The sequence below is a fragment of the Corvus kubaryi genome, unplaced genomic scaffold, assembly GCF_017639235.1.
Source record: "Corvus kubaryi isolate FWS band 111438036 unplaced genomic scaffold, C.kubaryi_AGA036_p1.0 71, whole genome shotgun sequence".
In the NCBI taxonomy this organism is placed as follows: Eukaryota; Metazoa; Chordata; class Aves; order Passeriformes; family Corvidae; genus Corvus; species Corvus kubaryi.
In genome coordinates this window covers 19,088,106-19,111,552 of record NW_024582059.1, presented here as the reverse complement: position 1 = coordinate 19,111,552, position 23,447 = coordinate 19,088,106, and the positions used below count along the sequence as shown (strand labels likewise).

Below are 23,447 nucleotides of genomic sequence, written 5' to 3'. Positions count from 1 at the left end.
CTTCTTGGAGGAGAGGAGCACTCCATCCTCTCTAACTTGTAGGTTGACAAACCTAAACATTTGACATAACCACGTTGGGAGAAACTTTTAGGAGAAGGGATGCACACAAACAGGAAGTACTTTGAGCAGAACCTTTCTTGTGATGGTTCCATTTAGGAAACCATAAAAGAGCAAAGTCTACCTGGGAGAACAAAGACCCTTGTTGCCTGATCTGGTTTCTTTAATACACACAGAGCTGAAAAGGGAAGGTGGGAAGAGAATTGTAAAGACCCTCTTTGAAGGAAGCTGTGCAAGATCATCAAGTTCACATCTCTTGACAGTGCTAGAACTTTAGGACTGTTATGGGCTTTCTTTGTTTAGATTGAATAATCTGTTTTGTAATTAGAAACAGTACAAACTAAAGTGTTGAGTAGTCTGTTACATTCCCATGGAAGTTTTGACTTAATAACGTCATTTTGTCCCAGTTCTAAACGGGGAAAAGTGATTTTGTGAGGCTCTCAAATGCTGGTGACACTCAGACAGATGCTGTCATGGATGAGCAATAAAATGGGTCAATTATCCTTTCTGACAGCTGAGCCAATGTGTTGTATCATTTCCGGAAACACACTTGCCAAAATTGGGAGATAAAGCTGCAAAGGGCCCCATGGGTCTGTGGCTGGTGTGCCACAGCCCTCTGTCTCTCTGTCTCTCTGTCTCTCTGTCTCTCTGTCTCTCTGTCTCTCTGTCCCTCCGTCCCTCCGTCCCCAGCCCTTGTCTGCAGCACCACGGTCAGGGATTCTCCAAAAGAGAGCCTCGTCCCTGCCAGCTTCGGCGCCTGGGGTTCAGCACCACGGACAGGGACATCCCGAGACTATTTCGGGGAAAAAGGCAGGGACACAGCTCCGAGGAAGACCGATTTGTTTAAGTTAAGTAGCTGTTGGATTGTTAAGGCCGGCTTAGACATGGTCCTTAGAGAGGCTCAACTGTTTGGATTTTACTATCAATTTCTTCTTTCGCTTTAAGGACAAAGATTTTTGAGTTGATGTGTTGATTTGAGCTTCATGCAGCATCTATCTCAGGACCTTTTTTATAATAAACATGATTTCCATATATTTTGTAACAAACATGTGATTTCCATAGTGGTTTGTTTCTCCACAACTCCTGTGGAGACCAGGTGAGGCTGAAGCTTGACCAAAATGTATCTCTGAGATGATTTATCAAAACATACTGTCTGAAATCCTACTCTTTTTAAAATCCTACTTTTAAAAAAAAAAGTTCTGGTAATTTATGTTGCTCTATGACAGTGTCATAACCATCCTTTTATAGCATCACCTTTGGATTTTTTTCTTGTCTTTAGCTGGTTGTTCTCTGTGTCACAACACCTCCAAAGAACATGATGAGGATGATAGAATGCATCTCATTGCCATTCTTACTTTCTCTTTCATGTTCTCTTCTCTTCTCTTCCCACTAGAGGCTTATTTTTTGAAGTCACAAGAGGCATACTATTTGTACATCAGATGCATATATCAGTTTCTAGGATCACTTGGCTATCTTCAAGCAATCTTTTTTAGAAATTTTAGGGGTTTTTTTAATTTATTGAGGTATTAGGGCAAAAGCCAAGTTTACAGGATCAAAAAGAATAATTTTGGTAATAAGCCTAATCATCTTAATTTTGCTTTGCCTCAAGGAAGTGTATTGTTTGGAATGTAGAAATTCTCAAAGATACGAAAAACCATAGCTCAAAATTAACCGTGGATGTTCAAAATGATGTTCTAAGTTTGCATCTGCTGTTATTGTCCATCTTGCTCTTGTTTCAGTTTTAGGTGCCCTGAACATATGTCATCTTCTAATTGGAAATGAGCTGATAGATCAGTTTTTTAAATGATCACAAACGATCACAAGAAACCGTAGGGCACGTGTCTGGTCATAAAATTTGCTAGAAATCAAAGTAAAGTAATTTCACACACATGTCTTGGGCCATAGGCATATTAGATGTGTGTTTTCTGTCTTCCTAATATAAAGTGAATGTTATTCTCTTGATATAGTGTCTCTTCCTTTTTATAGTCATACATTTGTACTCAGCAGATTATGGATTGCTACAGCACACATCTGTGTAACTCACATTTCTGAACAATCATGATGGTAGTTAAGTTGAAGATTGCACTGATATGGGAAATGAATATGGGATTTTCCTCACCTAACTGGAGCTGTCTAAAACTGAGTTGGTCAAACTCCTAGTAGCAGGAGGCCTCTTGGGGTCAAACAACAATCCAGGTTTAAAAATAGTGGTCAGAAAATGAGATAAAGGAAAAATAAAAATCTTTGTTTAAGGAGCAGTTTATGGTGGTTCTCAGGCTGTGGACTTACTTTGATGTACACATCAGATGATCTTTCTAAAACTCAAACATCAACATATAAAAATGTAGATCAAATGAGGGAAATCAATAAAGAAAAGATTACTAAGCAAAGATGATATGATCCTAAAAGCTTGAGGTGAATAGTTTAACAAGATTAATTAAAATAATTTACATATCATATCCAGCCAGTCACTTGAAGCTGCATCAGAATCAGAAACACAAGGTTAATTTCCAAAGTGGGCTGGTCACTGACATTCCAGAAGTCTGTTTGGTACTTTATACTGTTCAGCATGGATGCTAATCCAAAAAAGAGCGTCAAAAGGGAGCTGATAAAACTTTCTGACAGTGCTCATCTGTTGATGGTATTGAAGGTGATGGCTGACTAACCTTATGAAATAGGGAATAAGATGATGGATGAATTCATGTTAGGAGCAAAGCAATGCATGTGTGAAACAAGATACATTGATGGGCTCTTAGCTGACTACTTATATTCAGGATTGATATAATCTGATTGGAATAGTTTTATGAAACAGTACAGATTACAATAAAAAACTACTTATACATTCTAGCCTTCTGCTGCTCTTTTTCTCAGGCTTACATATGATACAGAATAACATATATTTTGTGTGCCTTGACAGAAACCTGCATAAAATGCAAATTTGTATCAGCTTTTGGCTTGAGGTCCTGTGCTCCTAGTACAAACAAAAAGGGTTACGTTTTTCGTTCTGATTGTCTTAAGTGGATCTGCTGTTAGGTACAATGGCTGCTGTTTTCTGTGGTGTGATGTGTTGGCAGAGGAACATGGTCTGTGAAAGGAAGGCAGACAGAGAATGTTTTCATCTCCTGCTATGACTCAAATGTGTGTGGCTTCTCACTTAATCCTGTTTCTCAAAATCCATAAAAGGATTTTTTGTTTGTTTTTTTAGCAAGTGAATAACAGTGCAGGGTTTTCTTTCACTTGGCAGGTTAAGTCATGGAGAGTACATGCAAATGTTTGCTTCTGGCTGGCAGGGTTATTTTCTAAGTAAGGCCATACCCTCCTCACTGCCTGCAAGCAGCTGGATTTCCCTCATGATTCCCAGGGACCTGCAGCTTCCTTTCTCCCTGACCTCTTGGAAATGTACAACACATAACAACTGTCTTCAGTTTGGCTTCCCAGCAGTATTAGGGTATAATACCTCAGGTATGCAGTGTGTGACACATTCAGTTGTGCTGAACAATTTATTAAACCTTACTGTGCTTCATTAGTGTGTGCTAAATTAGTTTGCAGTTCAGCAGTGCATTGTTTTGCAATCTGCTACAGGTGCTTGGAGTAGCATTTGATACTATAGTTAGTAATACAAAGGCATGGAGATTTTTCTTCTAAATTCAAATTCCTCCAAGATTTTAGGTGACCTGAGGCAAATCCTGTCATTGATGTATTGCTAAAACATCACTAATATTGCATAATAGGGTTTTTTATTCATTTTTTCTGCTTAACATTAGCTTATGACCCATATCTTTTAAATGTGAACTTTGGGAATCTTCTGTCTTTTGCACCATTAGGTATTATTTATATTGACATGTTCAGACATTCTAGTTATTAGAACATATTTAGATCAGTTTTTCCTCACTGTTCCTGCTGTCTCAAAGGAATATGCATGCTCTTAAAAACATCTGAAATATAAACCATATGTACAAATACTTTTAATTTGCATGCACAAGACTATTTTCTGCCCATACTCCAGCCCTTTATTGAATTCTCAGTTTCTTGAGACTAGAAATTGAAGTATTTAAAAAAATTTTTAGAGCAGAATGTGATCATGTGTTTATATCAAAACAGGTAGACTACACTCACTAATATTCTTAATTATTGCAGTTTCAATTCAAAGGTGTTCAACCGTGGGATTCCTTATTTCACTAAGAAAGCACATGAAATTCAAGTAGCTGTTTGTGTTAAGTGGCTAAAATACAATTTAAAATTAATAATAAAAAATAGCATATCAGTTCAGAATTACTGTGTATCACTGAAATGCTTCCTGGGGAAGAATAAAAAAGGTTCTGTCAAGGTCTCTCCCCTTGGCTTCAGATAAATTTTGGCATCCAAATTCATAGTTCCCCCTCCTAGCCTAGCTGATGTAGGTTTTGGGGGGCATCTGCTGTGAAACCGGTGTTTTTTTTGTGAATGAATTGGTAAGGACTGTTTTTCTCCTTGATAAATTGTTTTCATTTTTTAAATCTTACAGCTCAAGGGCACTTTGGGTGATCAGTGAGGGCAGTTCAAACAGTTCAGCAGATAATTGTGTTTGTTGTTTTCTTTGGGATACAGTTCCTTAACAAATTTGAGTTAGATATGCATTAAAGGTAAGATGCCCTCTAAAGAAGATGGGACCTAATTTTTAAGAAAACTGTAGCCAGTTGTGTGAAGGAAGAATGGTGAGGCCCAGCAGTGAGTGACAATAGGTTGAGAGAGGGGAATAGCATTTTTTGACTCTTCTCAAACCCAAAAATGACAGGTGAGAGAGTAATGATCTGCACTAGATTAGTTTATTCCCAGATATTTCCCAGTTGACCTAAGTGAATAAAGTTTGGGTCTAGTTAAACCCTTGCATCTTGTCTCTGTATCTCTGTTTGGGAAAAAGAAGTTTTACTCAGTGATCAGGACGTCCCACTGCCAATAATACAAGTATTGGCTAGTTCAGGGAGTTAATTTTGTGTTGGTGATACATAAAGTAACTAAACAAGGTTTGAGTGCAGCAGGGATTCCAGCACTTGGCATGTTTATGGAGGTGAGAAAACTAACACTGGAACACTGAACATGTGTCAGTTCTCCGAATGTCAGAATACATTGATAGGTGGGCAAGCAGCAGAGAAATCTTAGGGGTGGAAGAAATGCCTCAAAATGGAAGACCTGAAGAGCTCAATTTCTTATGTTTCTTAGGAAGTCTAATTATAGTCTGTAAGTATCTTTATATTCAGAATATACTGGGTAAGTAGAGACTCTGTGATGTGTCAGAGAGAAGCTTAATAAGATCTCTTTGATAACACACCAGTAAATTCATAACCAAACTGAAATAGATATATTTTTTAGAATGAGGGTAAGAATTACCAGAAGAAAAAGCTTCCAAGAAAAGTAGCAGGTTGTCCATGTACTCAGGAGTCAGATGTCTTTCTGGAAAGCAAGTTGGCCAGATGCAGCTCGTGCTGTAATCAAGTTTAAATAGTTGGGCTCAAAATCATGTAATGCAAAGGCATTTAACCTCTTGTCACACAAGCTCAAGGCTAGATGAGATGACCTAAGGGTCCCCCATGTCCTTTAGGCCCAATATGAAAAGTATCAGTAATGAAAACCAGATAGTTATCTTGAAAATAAGATGTATGGGAAACAAACATCATACTTGGCAAGGATGCTACCAAACATGATTCCGTAATACAGATAATGGTATTCACAGAAATACAAGTACCTGGTTGTATGTGGATAAGAAAACAGTGTAAGAAATCACAAGGAAAATCAACTTTTCTTTTTTTCCCTCTTGAATAAAAAGTGCCTCTTCTTAAATGTCGAACTATAGATAATCATATTGTAATTCTTTCTTTGTAAGACCCCAGTCTGTTTATTTAAGACCATTAGCAATTTTTTCAAAATACTTACATACTTGAATGTGAGTCATTCAAGTATTTGAGTCCAGGAGAGATTCTGCCCTCTAAAGAGGAGCAGTGAACATTCTGCTTTCTTCTGTTGGATGCAACAGGGCCTGTTCTGGAAACAGAGGCAAGATGGGTTACTGTTCAATGTCTGGCACAGAGTAAGAACTAACAAATAAAACTGTACACTGTAGTGTCTGGACATATTTGACAGCAGTAGATGATAAGAGTCAGTGTGTTTTCTCACTTATTTTTCAGCAAACCATTTTTCTTTGTTATGTTTCAAAGGAAGCAAGCAAGCTTGGTCCCAAAGACTGAGATTTACTATATTTAGTTCTTGGTAAAAATGTGAAGTTGTTTATTTTGAGGTATTACTATATTTGAGAGTACTTGAAAAAATAATATCAAATGAGTTGTTTTGTTTTAAGAATGGCTTGTAACTTTCATAATTGTAGCACGTGTTGTTACAACAACCACTTTGGGCCAAAAAACAGGTGATCGTGCCTTGGAAAAAGTGAAAACAGAAACTGCCTTACCCCAATTCTTGCCCCAGTTTGGATTCTCTTTTTGAAGGAACAATGAAAACCACACACATCATTGATTTTTCAATATGATTTGAAAACTTAGCAGCCATGAGTGATTTCTTTCTTCATTTTTACTCCTGGAATCTCATCCATTGTTTTTTGCTCATTAGAATTTTTCTCTCTCTACTTTTTCATTTTTTCCTCTCCATCTAAATAAACATTTTTTTATTGGTGAACTAATACCTAATTTTCCTCTGGGAAAAGAGGTGCTGCAAATAAAATACATTCTGGAATTTCAGGAGATGAAAGCTTTTCAGCTCAGTCTTCCTTAGAGGTCTGCAGCTATAGAGAAGCTGTGTTGAGTAGTGTAAATTTGTGGTCTCACAGCTACATCTAGCACAGCTTAGTTTGGAGTTCCTCTTTTTCCCTTGGCACTTACCCACAGGGGAGGGAATACAGTATGTAATTATGATTCCCTGTTAATTCTGCGATATGAAATAACTGAGAAATTTCAATTAATTTCTTTTTTTTTTTTTTTTTTTGCTTTATTCTGTAGTTAACTGTGCCCAGTGCAGTGTGACACAGTAGAATCACCTCATCCTTAGAAGCAGTTGTCAGAAAAATATGGGCCTGCCTGGTAGAATGTATTAGCCCAATACATTGTCTCCATTTTATTATGAAGCTGCTGGGGAAGCTGTGATATACAGCACTGTCATTACAGATCTATTGTTAGAAGGGCTCTACAGTCTTCTGTGCACTGCCATTAATTTATAGCAGTAAACAATATGTAGCCCTCCAACTGCAGCAAAGCAGAATCTTTTAATGAGGTGGATGTTATTACCACAATAAATCAGTGCATTCGTGTAATGTATAATTCAATGTGTGTATTCCCACTGTAACTTCTCTGAGTAAGCTGATAGTGTATCATTGTCAGTGCACAGCTCCGCAGTTCTTTTTTTTTTTTCCCCCCCTAAGCTTTTTTCATTTGGGGACTTTTTTTCTTCACTTGCAAATAAATGTGACATGTCTTGATAGTTGTCCTGTTTCAGGCTTCAGAAACCAACTGTAACAATAACAGCTAAAATCAATACTGTGGATTCTGGCTATATAGATCTCTGCATGATACCTTTTTTTTATTTTTATTTTTTGAAAAGAGAATGAAATCAATTCTAATTGGGTTTAGCTTTATATTCAAGGAATGTAATTCTATAACTATTGATTTGGGCTATACTCATTTGGAGAGTAATAATAGAGGCAGATAAAGAGAATACATAAAATGTAACAGAACCATACAGCACAACACTGTTCCTATTTTTAATTTATATAATTTGTCTACCAATGACCTTCTTTCTTCTTTTTCTCCCAGGAGCATATCTGAGCCTTTAGGGAAAATCAGTACAGATGGAGATTCCAAAATGGTTCTTCTAACAAAGAGACTTCTTGGAGTCAGTTTCATACTTCCCTGGAATAAATTTGCTAAATCAGATAAAAATCCTTTTATACAGGAACAACTCCTTTTAAAGGGTTATATTTCAAATTAGTGAACTGCAAAAATAGTAATTAACCTAAGATGTTTTTTCTTTATCCTACTGCAATGTGAAAGCTGCTCTAAGTAAAAAATGTAAGATTAGATTTTAGGTCAGTCAAAGATCTGATCTGTTCTAGCAGAGAAAATACTTTGAAGCTTGTATGCCAAATTTCACATGAGCTGCAAAGAAACAGTTATTTGAATAATCATCATCTCAATAGCAGATGTAGTTTTTCACTTGAACTCTGCTTGAATTCAAGATTAGGTTACTGATACTTTTGTTCAAGGACCTTTAGTTTTTCCTCACCTTGTAGTGTGTTCTTAAGTATATTTATTCTTGGAGAAAGGAGATATTGTTTCATGTTTATTCTTTGCTTGTATTTGAATGCACCCATTGTCTGTACAGATGAACATAATTTACATTAATAACATACTAAAAGTGTGCTCAATCTGTATACAAAATTTTACTGCATATGTATTTTGCATATATATCCAAAGATATTTTAGAACTCTTACAGCAGGAATTACTCTTACTAAATTCACTTTTGGGTTTCTCAGTGATTTGTGTGACCGATACTCATCTTCTTTCAAATCATTTATGTAAAAGTCTGCTGAGGAAATACACAGCTCTAGATAACAAAATATTATGTTTCCTACTTTTAAATAAGTCCCTGGGTGTTTATAGTCTAGGTAAGCCCTGAACAAAGAATGATAGCATTGGTGAAAGTGTGATAGACATTTTTAGTCATACATATGTTGTTTCTTTTATATCAATGTTTTTATATAGTATAGAAATTCTGGTCTTTCATTTGTCTATTTCAAAGGTGAAAATTCTATGAATTAAATAAAACTTGGCTTGAGGTGGTAAATAGAAAGCATAGGAGCAAGAATAATATTATCAAAATTCCAAGTCCACTGTTAATATTCTACCACCCCATCAATCGCTACTTTTTTCTCCAAAAAAATATCCAAAAACAATGCTTCTCGATGTTGCTATTTGCTTAATAGTGTATTCAACATGCACACATATCCACAGGCACCCAAGTTAAACAACACTTTGTCCCAGACATTCCACTGTGAATTGGATGGAGTCAGTGACTTGAATCAGCAGTAAATGAAGCCTGTATTAATGCTGAAGAGATTTTTCCAAGCAGCCATGTGTTTGTGCATGGAATCCTGGTTCCAAGTACACGGATCTCCTCGGGTGCTTACAGAAACCAACATCTGCTTTTGCAAAGCACCAAGCCCCGTCTTCTCCGTGCATGCCAGTAATTCTGGTTACCAAAAAGAGCAAGGGCAGTATGATGTGATAGTATTCATGTTATTTTTATTTGCTTAAGGAGTTTATTTTTACCAATCTTGCAGCCCATTGGAGCTTTGAACCCAAAGAGAGCAGCGTTCTTTGCTGAGAGATACGAGTCGTGGGAAGACGATCAGGTCCCAAAATTTCACTACGGCACCCATTATTCAACAGCAAGTTTTGCACTCACGTGGTTGTTAAGGATTGTAAGTATATATTTTAAAAATGCTTTTCCTTTAAGTGATAATGAAAGCAACAAATATCTAAACTAAAACTGAATGGTATATAAGAGTACTGAAATTTTCTAGTAATTGTAATCAGTAGTGTAGGAGAAATGTGCTCCAAAGTTCAAGCAGAAAGTTTTCATTTTTATGGTACAGGCTTTTCAAATCAGTAAAGCTTTTACTCCTTAAAAGTTGCTTTTAAGTGTACATACTTCTTTAAACATGGTTAACTTTCCTTCCTTGCGTATTTTCTGACTGGACCAAGTACCAAGCATTTGTGGTTCTTAATTAATGTATTTAATTTTCCCCTCCTAATGAGTGTGAATTGGTTTCTGATGATCATGAAGTTCTGTGGTGTAAATAATTAATTTTAAAAAATCTGCTACAGTTGATATGGAATTTACTTTGAGCTGCTACATATTGATAATGTATTGGTTAAACAATATATTTTTCAATAAAATTGAAAGTCAATTTATCTCCTAGGAAGTAATTTCTTTGGGAAAGCATTAGCAGCACATCATTAATTAAAGCTTGTTAGAATGTACAAGCATGCATAAATCCTTGAAGTAATTTATAGTGCTTAGCTAATTTCAGGCAATTACCCACTAATATGTGCTTAAGTGTTCTTTAACTAAGAGGAGGCTTTTAAATCTTCCAAACATTTTTCTAAATCATAAATTATATATGAAACAATAACAGTCCTAAAGCTCTCAGTATTGAATGCTACTATTTAGATTAACAGACCACCTTAAACAAAGTAAAGCACATTATTTTTGTTACTTACTAGCTTAATAAATATCTAAGATATCTGAGCTTTTTCATGCTGTTGAGAGCAATTTGTGTCACAATTGACTGTAGTTTCTACTTCAGCCTTTGAGTATTTTCTTTTGGTTTTATTTGCTTTTCTTTATCTGGGTATGTATGCATGGAGTAAGATTAAAAAGTATTTATTGAACAAACAAGCATCAGTTTGTACTTCTCATTCTTAAATAATAGAATTAACCCTTTGCTATTAATCATGTGTCTGCCAGAAGAATAGCATCATTCACAACCAGACCCCAAAAGAATATAAAATTCCTTGTTTTACCCTGAAATTTCTGAAGAGATGCTTTGTTGTTTTTAATGAATCTTTTTATATGTGCTTAGGAGCCCTTCACAACACTCTTCCTAAATCTACAAGGTGGGAAGTTTGATCATGCAGATAGGACTTTTTCGTCTATTTCAAGAGCGTGGCGCAACAGTCAGCGTGACACTTCTGACATCAAGGTAAAACACTTCCTGAAAGGTAGTAACATGTTTTATACTGCATCTGCCTTTATTTTAGCTGGGAGTGTAGGATGGAAGGAAGAAGACTGGGAGCTATCCCACCATTTGGGAAAAGATGCAAGGCAGATGACAGGTGGTTTTACTTCTGTCAGAATATTTCAATGAATTCTTTTGTAAAACTGTAGTAAACATTTTTAGCCCTGAGACTGAAATATTTTGAACTGGGGAGGAAAACACAGGAGACAAGGATGCTGGCAGTGGTGGGAAAAATCAAATCCAAGAAGATAGATTAATATCAGTGTTGGGTTTTTGTAATGGAAGGAAGGATGGAAAAGTACAGTGTGAAGAAAATCAGGGGCAAGCTCAAGGAGGTCATGAGACCAGCAAGAGACCTAAGTGACACGATCATTCACTCATATTCATGGTGAGCAGACAGTTTAGGAAATGGTTGATCTGCAAATTAATGGAATGCAAGAATTGTCAACTGGCAGTGCTGAAAAAGGGATGTCTTTCTTGCATCTGTGAATCCCCACCAATAGACTCAATGGCAATCAGTGGCAAGTGGAATTAATGCCACTTAGAAAAAGATGTAATGTCTATATGAAATTGGGAAAGAAGGGTTTAGAAAATACAAATACCTTATATTTTTTTCAAATTAATTAGTCGTTATGGGCTTAATTTCCTTGTAACCTACAAGACTGCCAGATGGTATTTCAGAGTGCATTTTTAGGGGATTTTTTAAAAATGGAGGAGGAGAAAGATATCAGTAGTGGACAAATCAAGTATTTAATACAGAAAAAAAAGGGAGCCAAGAAATGATGAGGTGAGTGTAACTGCAATTCACAGAAAAATACTTAGGCAAATAATCAGACTATGTTTAAGTGCCAGGAAGATAGCTTGGAGACAAGCAAATGAAACACATGTTTATCAAGAAGAGATTATGTCAAAGCAATCACAGTTTCTGATGAGAAAAGGTAACAGACCTTATGAGCAGAGAAGAAGCAGACGATGATCTTAGTTTTTTACATTGTCTTATGAGTGAGCTGGGATTACTCTGTCTAAAAGAATCCACTGTATTTGGAGAATAGCTACCAGCAGTTCATTATTAAAATTGAAAGATGTACTGAGTGGAATTCTTCTTGATAATAACAGGTTAGGCCTCAATTTCCATTGATATTAGATTGGAAGGTACTGAAAGTGTAGTGAAATTGGTAGTGCTTCTTGCAGAAGGGAAAAATGATTTTAGAAAAGTGTTAGGTGAAGTTTATTAGGGACGAGTGATAATTGTAATTTGCATGCAGGTTCTCATACAGTTATAACACAAGGAACAATCTATTGTGAAAAAAACTCCAACATTTAGGTTCTAGTACATCTCCTGTAGTACACTACAGTGCATGTGAGTTAACAGTATTATGGTATAACAAAAGGTGAATAACATTTCGTGGAAGATACATCAACAGGACATAATGGAACTTTCAAAATGTGTGACAAAAATCTTCACTTTTTCCCAGCTTTGATAAGGTCTTAGCTAGAATATTACACCCATAGTTTTGGGCTGGGTGGAGAGAATCCACACTGGAACAATGATCACAGTGCAAGGTCTTGAAAATAAAATGCAGTGAAAGATTGAGTAGCTGTGCTTATTTTTCTTCTGAAGCAGAGCAGATTGAGGAGGACCTTGTGTCTTTCTGTTACATGGAGACTGCTGTAAGGAAAAAAAAGGAAAACAATCTCTGCTGCCCATGCTGGACAGGATAGGAATTAATGGTCTTAAATCTCAGGGAGATTTTGGTTGGAATCAAAGTAACCTTCCCAACAGAAAAACAAAACTGATGAATCTGATGAATGTTTCCCTGGCAGTTAGTGTAGGAAGGGGTTTTCAGAAATGCTTAGGTAACTTTTGGAAATGGCATATGTGCAAGCTGGTACTGCCTTTAAAGGCATCCCTTCTGTTATGGATGATCTCTTGGAGTTGCTTACAGCTTCCTGAGACTGTAAATTGCTATGAATTACATGATGCTGCTGTGAAGCGTCCGAGTGAGTATTAAGGTTGACTAGAGGAATCTGTTTGTGAGACTGGATGAGCAACCAGGAAGGGGGATGAGATGAGATTTCTGTAGGGACGTGTTCAAAGAATTAGAAAGGAAGATGTTTGAATGTTTCCCTCTTCACTGGAAATACCTGTATTCCCCATATTTCATTACAGCTGTGAAAACCAGGTTTCCTGATACTTGGTGCTCTACCCTGCAAGTGTGTGCGAAATACGTGACTAAAGTGTCCCACATGCCTCTAGAAACTTTCTACATGCAGAAGTGCAATATTTTAGCCTCCTGTTGCTTGAATGTGTTTAGTTGACTCATGCATGGAATAGCCCGAACAAAGCGGAGCACATAATGGTGCTCCTGTAGTTATTAGCAAGTAGGGGACACAAAGGAAAAAGAAGGGTTGGTTCCTCTTCCAGCTGAAAAAAGTGTGACATTTAGGACCAGTGAGCTGATTACAAGAAATGACTTCTCCTTGCTTCCCGTGTGGAAAGAGTGAATGCAGTTACTGATGCTGCTGTCCTAAGATTATTGTTAACCTTAGCTGGAAGCACTGTATGTTACAGGGAGGACTAACATGAGCTGGCTTTGGAAAGAACTCGTGCTGGCTGGTATCACTTCAGCAGAGAAAGCTGAAGCATATGTGTGGTCACGACCAGTCTGTGTCAATATCCTGAGAAAGCCTTGGATTGATGATCAAAGCATGAAACCAGTGCTCCTCTGTAGAATAACCTTTGCTTGAACTTTGCAAATTTTGATTTCAAGAGGTGATATGTTGCATAAAATTCAATTTCCTAGTTTTCCCTATCCATTTATTTGAGCAATGCAAATTAAAAATCCTTTGGAAGTCTGCTGGTGTCTCACTACCACTCTGTAATTAGCTCAGGACTGGTGCCTTTAAATGATTAACCATGTGTTTTTAGGTTAAATCTTCTGCACTAAAGAATACTGAACGAATTTCAATTCTGTGAGAGTATCACTTGGTACTTTTAAAGTACTATATAAGCATAACCATTAACTCAATTACTTCTTAATTTACATTATTGGCACAAGCAATCCTGGTTAGTTTTGTTAATACCACAGAAAAAGCAAACCTGGATAGCCTGGCAGTATTTGCTTGTACTTGTTCAGAAGCTGTTGTTCCTTCTGGTTTGGCAGCTAACCTGTTGCAACACATTTATTTCTCATTGTGTTTACAACAGCATAGTTGTAACCCATGTTGCTCTTTTCATTTATGTTTCCTTTTTCCACTGTAGTAGTTTGCTGATTGTTTTTGGATTTTGTGGGGTTTTTTGTTGTTAGTACAATATATACAGATTTCAAGATCATCTGAAATCCTCTTGCTGTCCTCCAAACAGCTGTGTTGCCTTCTTAGTGTCATCTGGAATTTTACTTCTGCACCTTCTGCACCAGGCTGTTAGTGAGATTATTGACTGGTGTTAAGAGCAGGGCAGACTCCATTACCATGTCCTCCCAGTCTGACAGTGAACTATTGATAACTGCTCTTGGAATATGGATTTCCAGCTTGGCTACTCCCACATTATTGTAGCCCAATCTCATCTCTATTCCTCTGGTTTGCTTATAGGAATGTCATAAGAGACTGTGGCAGCCTCAGAGGTCTTTCTCAAAAGTGAAGAAACACCTTGCTGCTTTTTCTTTCACCATCCACTACTGCAGCTTCTTTTTGGAAAGAAAATTAGATTGGTTTAATGTAATCGATTTTTTAAACAATTTTTAACCAAGCTACAGTCACTAGTATGGTGTTATGTACAGTTCTTCATGTCTTTTCCTCTGCTGCTTTGTGTTTGTTTCTTTTTCATGTGCTTTGGGTTGCTTTTGGTGAATTTGGTTAGTTTTGTTCAAAAAGAGATGCTAGGAGACCATAATATTAAAGAAAACATCAATAAACTCCAATTACGCTGTTTTAGATTGTTCCATCATAAAATGGACACTAATTTGTGAAATCTTGTGATATGACACAAGTCAGTGACAGCTACTGTAAGGCTGGGGGGGATGGTACTGAGTAGCTGAATTCGTATCTCATACAGGTGTGTCTGGCCAATTATGATCCTCATAGTGTAAAACAGCTGAATTTTAGGTACAGAAATGCTGTTTTGGCAAGTTAACTATATTGTAAAGCTCATTAGCATCACATAATTTTAGACAGTTTTTCTTTAAATCAAGCTTCATATTTAAAGCCTCAGAAGTTATAGAATTAAAGTTGCTGTCAAACTGGCAACATGACCTTTGTATAGGAAAAATTTCATGTCATAGTAGTCACAAAAAGAGCAATGACCAGCAAAATTCAGAAGCAAGTACCTAGAAATTCAGATTTTTAACCATAAACTCCATGTCTGGATTAGTAAAACTTTTAAAATATTTAGGATGCATATCTTTGGTTTTCATGGAAGATTTGGTTCTATGTAAAACTGTGCTAAGATCCATAACTGGAAAATACTTGTCTGAGTTTTAAAAAAAATGAAAATATTTTCTAAATTCGGTAAGACCCGTGCATGGCAGTCTGTGGGAACTGCAGTAGCTCCAAATGCAGACATCTGGGTGTGTGGAACAGAAGGTTCCATCTGGGTGTGATGGAACAGAAGGTTCCATCTAATACCTGTGATCTGCTTCTTTTATAGCCAGCCATGATTGTGTTGAAAATGAAGCAAATAGTTTTAATATCTGCTCTGAACTCCTTGTGTAGATGTTTAAGTAACAAATTTGGAGTTAGTTATGGACAAGTTTGCTGAAGTCCAAAGGAGAAGGAATGTAGTTATACATGCAACTTTCTCCTCTTTCTCTGTCAAATTAACCTGAATTACCTAGTGTATAAATATGGTCAATAAATACCATAGAATACTTTTATTTAGATTCTAAGGAAAAAGTAAAATAATTATATATATATATATATATACATACATATATAAATAGAGGAAGTAACAGGATTTAAAGTACCTTAAAGATGCAGGTTTTTATCCAATGAGATATTGACTCCATAAAATCAATTTATTGATCAATAATGAATCAACTCTTGATTGTGGTTATCATATCTTTCATTAATCTACTAAACAAATATCTGGAGTTTTTATAATTCTCTGCTTAATTGTGAATTACTGATGATTTTAATGTTTTTCTCAAACTAGGAAATGTTTGAAGTATAATCACTTAGAACTTTAACAGAGTGGTTAAACATTGACAAAATTAATTTCGTCATTAATTACCTTTAAAATCTTAATGGAAACCTGCCAAAGTATTTTTCTTACAAGTTGGCAGAGTTTCAGGCAGGGTCTTGAGATAATTTCTTAGTTGACAATTTATTCGTGAGAAATAGCACACATGTAGCAGATGGAGGGAAACTCATGGGTACTTAAAACTTCCGAACAGTCTTGAAAATAATTTCATTGAAGTGTGATGAAAAAATGAGATTTGAGTTAATTTAATATCTTAGTATATATTTCTTGAATGCCATTTAAGTCCCCTAACAGAAGAAATAAAGTGTGGCAATATGAATAAAAGTCTAGGCTTCTAATACGCATTTTCATTATTCTGTTTGACAGGTTATATATAGGCTTAATATTGTTTAATATGATTGTGAAATAATTTAGTTTGAAAATTTGGTATCTTATAAATGTTTTCATATGATTAGGGATGTGTCATTGTTTCTAGACACCTTTGGAGATCATATAGCTCTGCTTCAAAATGCATCAGTTATTTTCTAAACAAAAGAAAAAGTAACATTTCATTGCATTAATGAAGTATCTTATATTAATTTTTTTGTGCATGGTGGCATATATGAAAATAAATTACCACTGTTAAACTGACATTCTGCTGATATTGCATGTTTGTAAAAAAATATTTGCAGTGAATTTTCCTTAGGAATCATTGTTTCCCTGTGTTACAGGGCAACTTTTGCTGGAGAAAAATTGTACTGTACTTATATGCAGAATTGTGTAAATGTTTTAATAAGAATCCTGATATGGCAGGTTGTTTTTTTTCTTTTAAGTTAATACTGTGTGTTAGATTCATGTTGATACTGACTGTGAGCTCCTGCATCAGTTGAAATGAAAAGCATGACAGAAGGACTGACGTCCTGCTTATCATGAGGATGTCTTGTGTCTGCGTTGTAGAAATGGTGAATTCCAACAGATAAATTTCAGAAAGTAATTTTCAAACACAATAGTCCTAAAGCAAGAGCTTCAACAAATCATAGAGATGTTTTGGGGTTTTTTTCTGTGAAATTTAAACAAAAGACATGTGGGTAAGTGTTACCATTTCTGTGCATGTGCTGAGTGTGGAAAATTTCAGAAGGAACAGTAGAGTTAGAAAAAGTATGGAGGCAACCAAAATTCTAATTTGGAAGGGAAGACCTCCAGAGGGAACAAATCTAAATTGACTAGAATGCTTTAGCTTGCAAAAAGAGACCCCTGAGGAACAATGTGATGATAATACAGGTCTGTAGTACCCGGAAGGGTGCATAAAAGAGCAAATAAGGATCTAACATTTACTGGGTTTCACAAAATGGGCATTAGGACCATCCACTGAAACTGTCAGGGAGCAGTTTTAGAGCAGCCAGAGGAAGACCTGTGTAGACAAAACTACAGTGTGGAACCCATGCTTAATGATTTTACAAATCAGAAGCACGGATTAAGTCAAAACCATTTAGCTGTCAGAAGCTGGCAGAATATCCATGGAAGGGCTGTGTTTGCCCTGTGTTACTCCAGTCCTTGTCACTCTTCCCAGTGAGATATTAAAGAATTCTTCATTCTGGCCTCTTATGTCTGGTCCTGCATCTTCATGTGATGTTTGTTTGGAAACATTTAGTAACTCTCTCCTCCTGCCATTTAAAACAGGCAAAAAGTACATTCACTGATTTTTTTAACGTTCTTGTGTGTCCAGGAAGTTCTGTCATTTCTGGAGTTGCACATATGAGTCAGCATCTGCTGTCTTAGTGCCAATCAGTGCATGTGATGTGAAGATTGTAAGAAAAAAAGAAAACCCCACAAATAGAGTTGAGAAGGACTGTTAAGGACTGCAGTTACCAAATACATGAAGAATATTGGTTAACTTGATAAACATTAATATTTTGTGATCAGGTTGTTCTGCTGGTTTTAGGAAAAACTGTTTTCCTTTAACTGTTGCTGTCATTTTCACCTGTATAAAGCCACTGAAAATGGGTTTTAAATACAACTAATTTCCAATGGCCATGTGCATCTGTTTGCATTCTTTTTCTGTGGGTAAATGCTAGCACATGGCCAAGAGAAAAAAAATCACATAATAAAGAAGCTCCTTTTGTATAAATGTGTTCTAATGGTGACAGTGAAAAACTTTCTGAAAACTCATTTCTGGAGTAATGAAAAGCTTTATGAAAAGTTTCTAATAGTCAAACTAGTAGAAATTCCTGATAATTTTGAAGTTTCCAGCATATTGTTTCTCTATAACCTAATGAAAACAATATGTTCTAGAAAGCCAAATGTTTTCTGATCTTGAAAGAAACTAATGAATAGCTGTACAGATATATATTTAAGGAAGAAATAAAAGCATGGGTAACATATGTAATGAGCTTGTATTTTAAGTGTTCAGAACCAGGGTATGGTTTCATATTTGTGGTTTAATAGCCCAGTGTCTCTGCTTTTCCTTTGCTGGTTTCTGTGATGATAAAAACTATAGCAACCTTAGTGTTACTTTATGTTTTGCAAACTTTATTTTTTACAGCGTTTATCCTTGCTACATTCTTGTTCTTTCACCTACCCAATGAAATAGTTTCAGATCTCTTTTCTGTCAACTCCTTGTCAAGCATTTGGTACAGAAGCACGTTTTTACCCTGCCTAGTTAATTAAGGGGACTGTAAACAAAAAGATGTACAATTCAAAGGCAAGCAGTGTTTCACACAAGGATGGAGGTGATAATAGCTTAATTCCTGCCTGATCTTTCCTGTCTTTGCCCTGGCTACTCCGGCCTGACCTTGTCCACAATCTGATGACCTTCTTATTGCACTCAGCCATTTGGAAAGCTGCTCATGTCATAGCTGGCCCTGAGGGGCTATCGAGGAGACCACTGAGCCACTGACCCATGTCAAGACTGCATTTCAGGTTTGCTCTGCTGAGCTTCTGGTGTGGCTGCATCCTCCACCCACTGTAGGCAAAGCCACTGGGGCAGTCTGATTTTTTTTCCTTTCTTCTCAAGTGGCCTGCAGCTTGCACTTGCTGTATGGAAGACCAATTTTACACCACTCATTTGCTATGAAATACACTTCCTGAAGCAATTACCTGTATTGATCCTTTCTTTACAAAGGAAGTAAATTCTCTAATTTAGTGGCTCAATTTTTCTAAATCCATCAAATTGCCAGGTTTATTGGGTGTATTTAAGTCTCAACATCAAGTTCCACAAAAAAAAAAAAAAAAACAAAAAAACCCAAACAACCAACCTACCTTTAAAATCCAGGGCAGAGATATGTCCGTTATGTCTTTAGGGGTTTTTTCTATTAAGTGTTATACCTGGACTTTGCAGATATTTTTATAAAAGTGTGTACATAAGGTTCTAATCCCATTAACTTAGATAAATTTATGTATTACCTACTATGTATTTTATAAAATGCATGACAATGCATGAAGTTGCAGGTTTGTTTGCAAAACAAGGGAACTATCCACTTATCCAGGAGAAAATCCTTATGGTTTCGAGCCTAATTTTCCTACTTAGCACACTGTGTTCAATTCAGCACTATAATGTATCATTTTCTGCTTAGTAAAATGTTTGTTTAGCCATTGTTCTTAGTTTTTCTGAGATGACTTAAAAGCAACAATTCCTGTGCTGTATGGCCTTACATATTTTTCCTCAGCCATGGTAGCTGTACCAGGAGAGGTGCCAGAGCAGGCCAGCCAGGGAGGTTTTAATGCTGAGTTCCAGTCCTGTTCAGCACCGGCCTGGAGAGCACACTTGTTTAGAGCAGTGATGATCCTGACAAGGAATTTCATGCAGACCTTTTAACCATGTGAAATCTCTTCCTTTTTTTCTCTTGTGTGTAAAATTTTGTGTGGTTCTTCTCTGTATTTTATAGACTGGACACATAATTGAGTTAGTGACCTTTACACAAAAGAAAAGTATTGACCCATTTAATCGTTGTGGTTTTTTTTTGTTTGTTTTGTTTTGTTTTGGGTTTGTTTTTTTGTTGTTGTTGTTTTTGTTTTTTTTTTATGGAACATGTGGCATAACTCCAGGTATTTTAGAATTCACCAAAAAAAATATTTCTGGGCATTGAACAATCTTAGATAATAGCTTAAACATTAAGTCCTTAGAGCCTTTACATTAGAGAGAATAAGAATATAACTGGGTTTCACAGCTTTGTAATTAATGTCCGTGGTGCTAGTTTTACCCCAACTGTAGACTGCCATTTGTGCATTAGCACTTTAAAATGTATATTGTATTAAAATGTGAAAGAATCCGTTTTCCACAACTTTTTAACATCATTGATTGTACCTTTCCACTAAATGCTATCTGTACCATGTGATATTCATTACTTTGGTTTTGTAGGTTTCTCTGTGCATAATATGCAACCAAAAATAGTGTTCTGATGTTTTTGTTTTATAGCCTGTTGTGTCTCAGTTCTTTGTCATGTTAAAAGCATGCTAAGGATTCATCATATCTACAGGCCTAAATTTTAGAAAGTGCAGAAGGGGGATTTCTCCCTTTTAGGGAAGGAGGGGGATGTGTGCAGGAGGATTTTCTGTATTCTCTTGCTTAATTCCATTCTAATAATTACTTTTTTTAATGTGACACAGTGCATCCTTTGACAGAATTTATAACATGGCATTGTTTTTCATTTATCTACAGGAATTGATTCCTGAGTTTTATTACCTCCCAGAGATATTTGTCAACAGCAACAATTACAATCTGGGAGTGATGGATGATGGAACAGTGGTGTCTGATGTTGAACTTCCACCGTGGGCCAAAACCCCAGAAGAATTTGTTCGCATAAACAGGCTGGTAAGATGGCTCTCTTCTATTGTCCAGTCACTTCTGTCTTGCAAGATTCTTCTGAAATAATTTGGATCTTTGCCTGCAATATATATTTATGATTTACATAGGACTATGTCTGAAATTATCTAAAGATACAGATTTACAAATGTAGGAAGAAGAAAGGAATATAGTATTCCTCATTTTTTAGAGATGCTCAAAAAAGTTTGAGTGTGGTCTAAATATGCAGGAGATCTTACCCTATTTCTATGTCAGCTCTTGTGGGTCTAAAGAGCTAATAAAATCATTACTTTACAGAAGGCTTGAAAAAGCTTGTTAATCATAAAAATATTTGTCACTCTGATGACTTAAATGTGATTTTGAGGTTTCTTAATTTTAGTGTTTGTTTAACTCCAAGGATCAGGGAATGCCTCAGAAAAGAAGGCTGCATTTTAAATATTCTGTCATCTTTTCCACTTCTTCCATCAAACTGATATTTTTCAGAGTCCTTTTTAGAAGAAAATAAAACTAAATTCTTCTTTGCCTGCTTCATTCCCCAAACCTGTATTACTGTTCTCTTCCCTGTTTTGGAAAAATGCAGTTGGTAGCACTGCCTGTCTTCACGGTGCCCTCTGGGCAGTGCAATGAATTACAGAATAACCCTTACACTGTCATTGATGGTGTTTTAGCACATTCTCAAAATCTATGTTAGGCTCTTCTCAAAATGAAACAATACTGCATTGGTGGCATTCTGAAATAAATAACAGAAGCTTTTCTTAGCGAACCTTGAAAAATGAGGGTGCACTTTTCATGTGGTATCCAACTAACTGGGAAATACTGAATTAAGGCACGGAAACTTTCAAACACCTTTCAGATACCAGGCTTATCAGGATAACATCCTGGTATTCCTAAGTTAGGAAATGAGAATTGAAAAAGTTCTGTTGTTGGTGGCACGTCAGACTTCATAACATTGCATCAGAAGAAACCTGTGGTTCAGAAGTTAATTAGGAGGCTTTACACTGCACTTACACTGATGACATGATACTGTGGTTTTCAGAAATGCTGTGTGGCCTGGATTTCTTCAGGCAGTTGTAGATGCACCATAATAATCACGAAGAATGTTAGGTGGATTTTGTGTTTTCCTTCATCCATATGTATGTGGAAATTTTATTTAAATGAGATATGAAATACAGTAGCATTTAGCAGGACTACTTGGCAAACCATATTGAAACACAGCTTTTGATCTCACAGTTGGGGTGATAGGGGATAGGTAAGGGAGGTAGCCTGACACCTCTGTGAGCTTGGCATATGCTGGTGCTTCAGGATAACCTGGGAAATGCAAAGCTGTGTTCTTGAGCAGACTTGTCAGAGGCAGATGGTGGCCTTGATCTCTCATGACTCTGGTATTTTGGTTTTTGCATTAAAATATAATTTTATTCTGTTAATTACAGATCTGGCTTTCCCCACTTTGAAGTTATTCTCAATTTCCCACTTCCTCCTTTTCTAAGATGTTAGCTCTTAATTTTCTTTGCCTAATTTTGAGCCTTGGGCCAGGTTTTTCTCACCCTCACCTCTCTGTAAGCTCTGACCTACCATTCCCTCATTCTTCCTTCATTTCCCAATTTGCTACTCCTGTCTGCCTTTCTTGTAGCTCTTGTTTGAAATCTCTCACTTGTGCAAAATGAATTTTTACAGTTTTCAAGTATTAGTTGGACAGAAAAAAAATTGATTTTTTTTTTAAGGCTTAAGCTAATTACAAAAGTAAGAAATAATTTATCAAGTGCTGGTATTAAAGTGTGCCAGACATCATCCAAATGATGTCCAGTGTTACCAAAAGGGTAGGACCTACAACTGTAGGTCCCTGATACTGTTTCTGTAATTCAGATACCAAGTTTTGGTCGGTCTGGTAGCGTTAAATTTAAACCTCTGTGCCAATGAATTACATTAATTGCTTCTGTGTGACGTGGTTAAACTTATCTTGGTGGTGGTGGGCCTTGCTGGTGTGGATGATGCCCTCTGTAATCTGCCATTTTTGCAGTGGGATAACAGTAAGAAAATGACATGCAAATATTAAATTGCTTTTCCTTGTTAATACTTGGTGGATTGGATACCATCAGCATCAAATCAGCATAGTTTCATTTTTAAGTAGAACAGGTATGTTTAGGAAGAATGCTTAAAGCTCAGATCCTCACTAATATGATCAAGAAAAGCTTGCTACAATGTGGCATGGGCTGATGTGTTCAGCTAATGTTTTCCTTGCTGCCTCCTAAATAGCAATTACAGTATTCCAAGTGCTCATTTTGTAAGCTATGACACACAGATTTTTTTTCCCTTTGCATTTGAGTTTACCTCTGTAAGTCTCCAGATCTTATACAACGATTGGAGCTCATGAAATGCATACTGCTTTGATCTGTGACCTTTTTGTGGTGCTAATCGGGTTCCTGATATCATTATACCTTGCTCATTAATCATATTTCCTGCAGCCCGTCAGGCAGCCAGACAGCCCAAGCCCCTGTTTGCAGCCTCGTGTTGGCAGGTTTCTGCTTTTCCAGATTATTACAGTGTGATACTTTGGCTTCTCATAACCAGACCCACATCAAGCTGTGTGCTACAATTAAAGTCAGATGGTCCTCAGGTTGAACAGGGATATTCT

General features: G+C 36.5%; 1 protein-coding gene across 4 annotated transcripts in view; it reads left to right on the top strand.

Annotated features, from left to right (window-relative positions):
- Window positions 1–23,447, top strand: part of LRBA (LPS responsive beige-like anchor protein) — a 375,341-nt gene that overhangs the window by 262,515 nt on the left and 89,379 nt on the right. For all 4 annotated transcript variants that reach the window (XM_042049819.1, XM_042049817.1, XM_042049818.1 and 1 more), the window contains 3 exons: window positions 9,378–9,518; window positions 10,683–10,802; window positions 20,672–20,824. In XM_042049819.1, coding sequence (XP_041905753.1) covers window positions 9,378–9,518; window positions 10,683–10,802; window positions 20,672–20,824 — 414 coding nt within the window. The remainder of the gene's footprint in view (window positions 1–9,377; window positions 9,519–10,682; window positions 10,803–20,671; window positions 20,825–23,447) is intronic.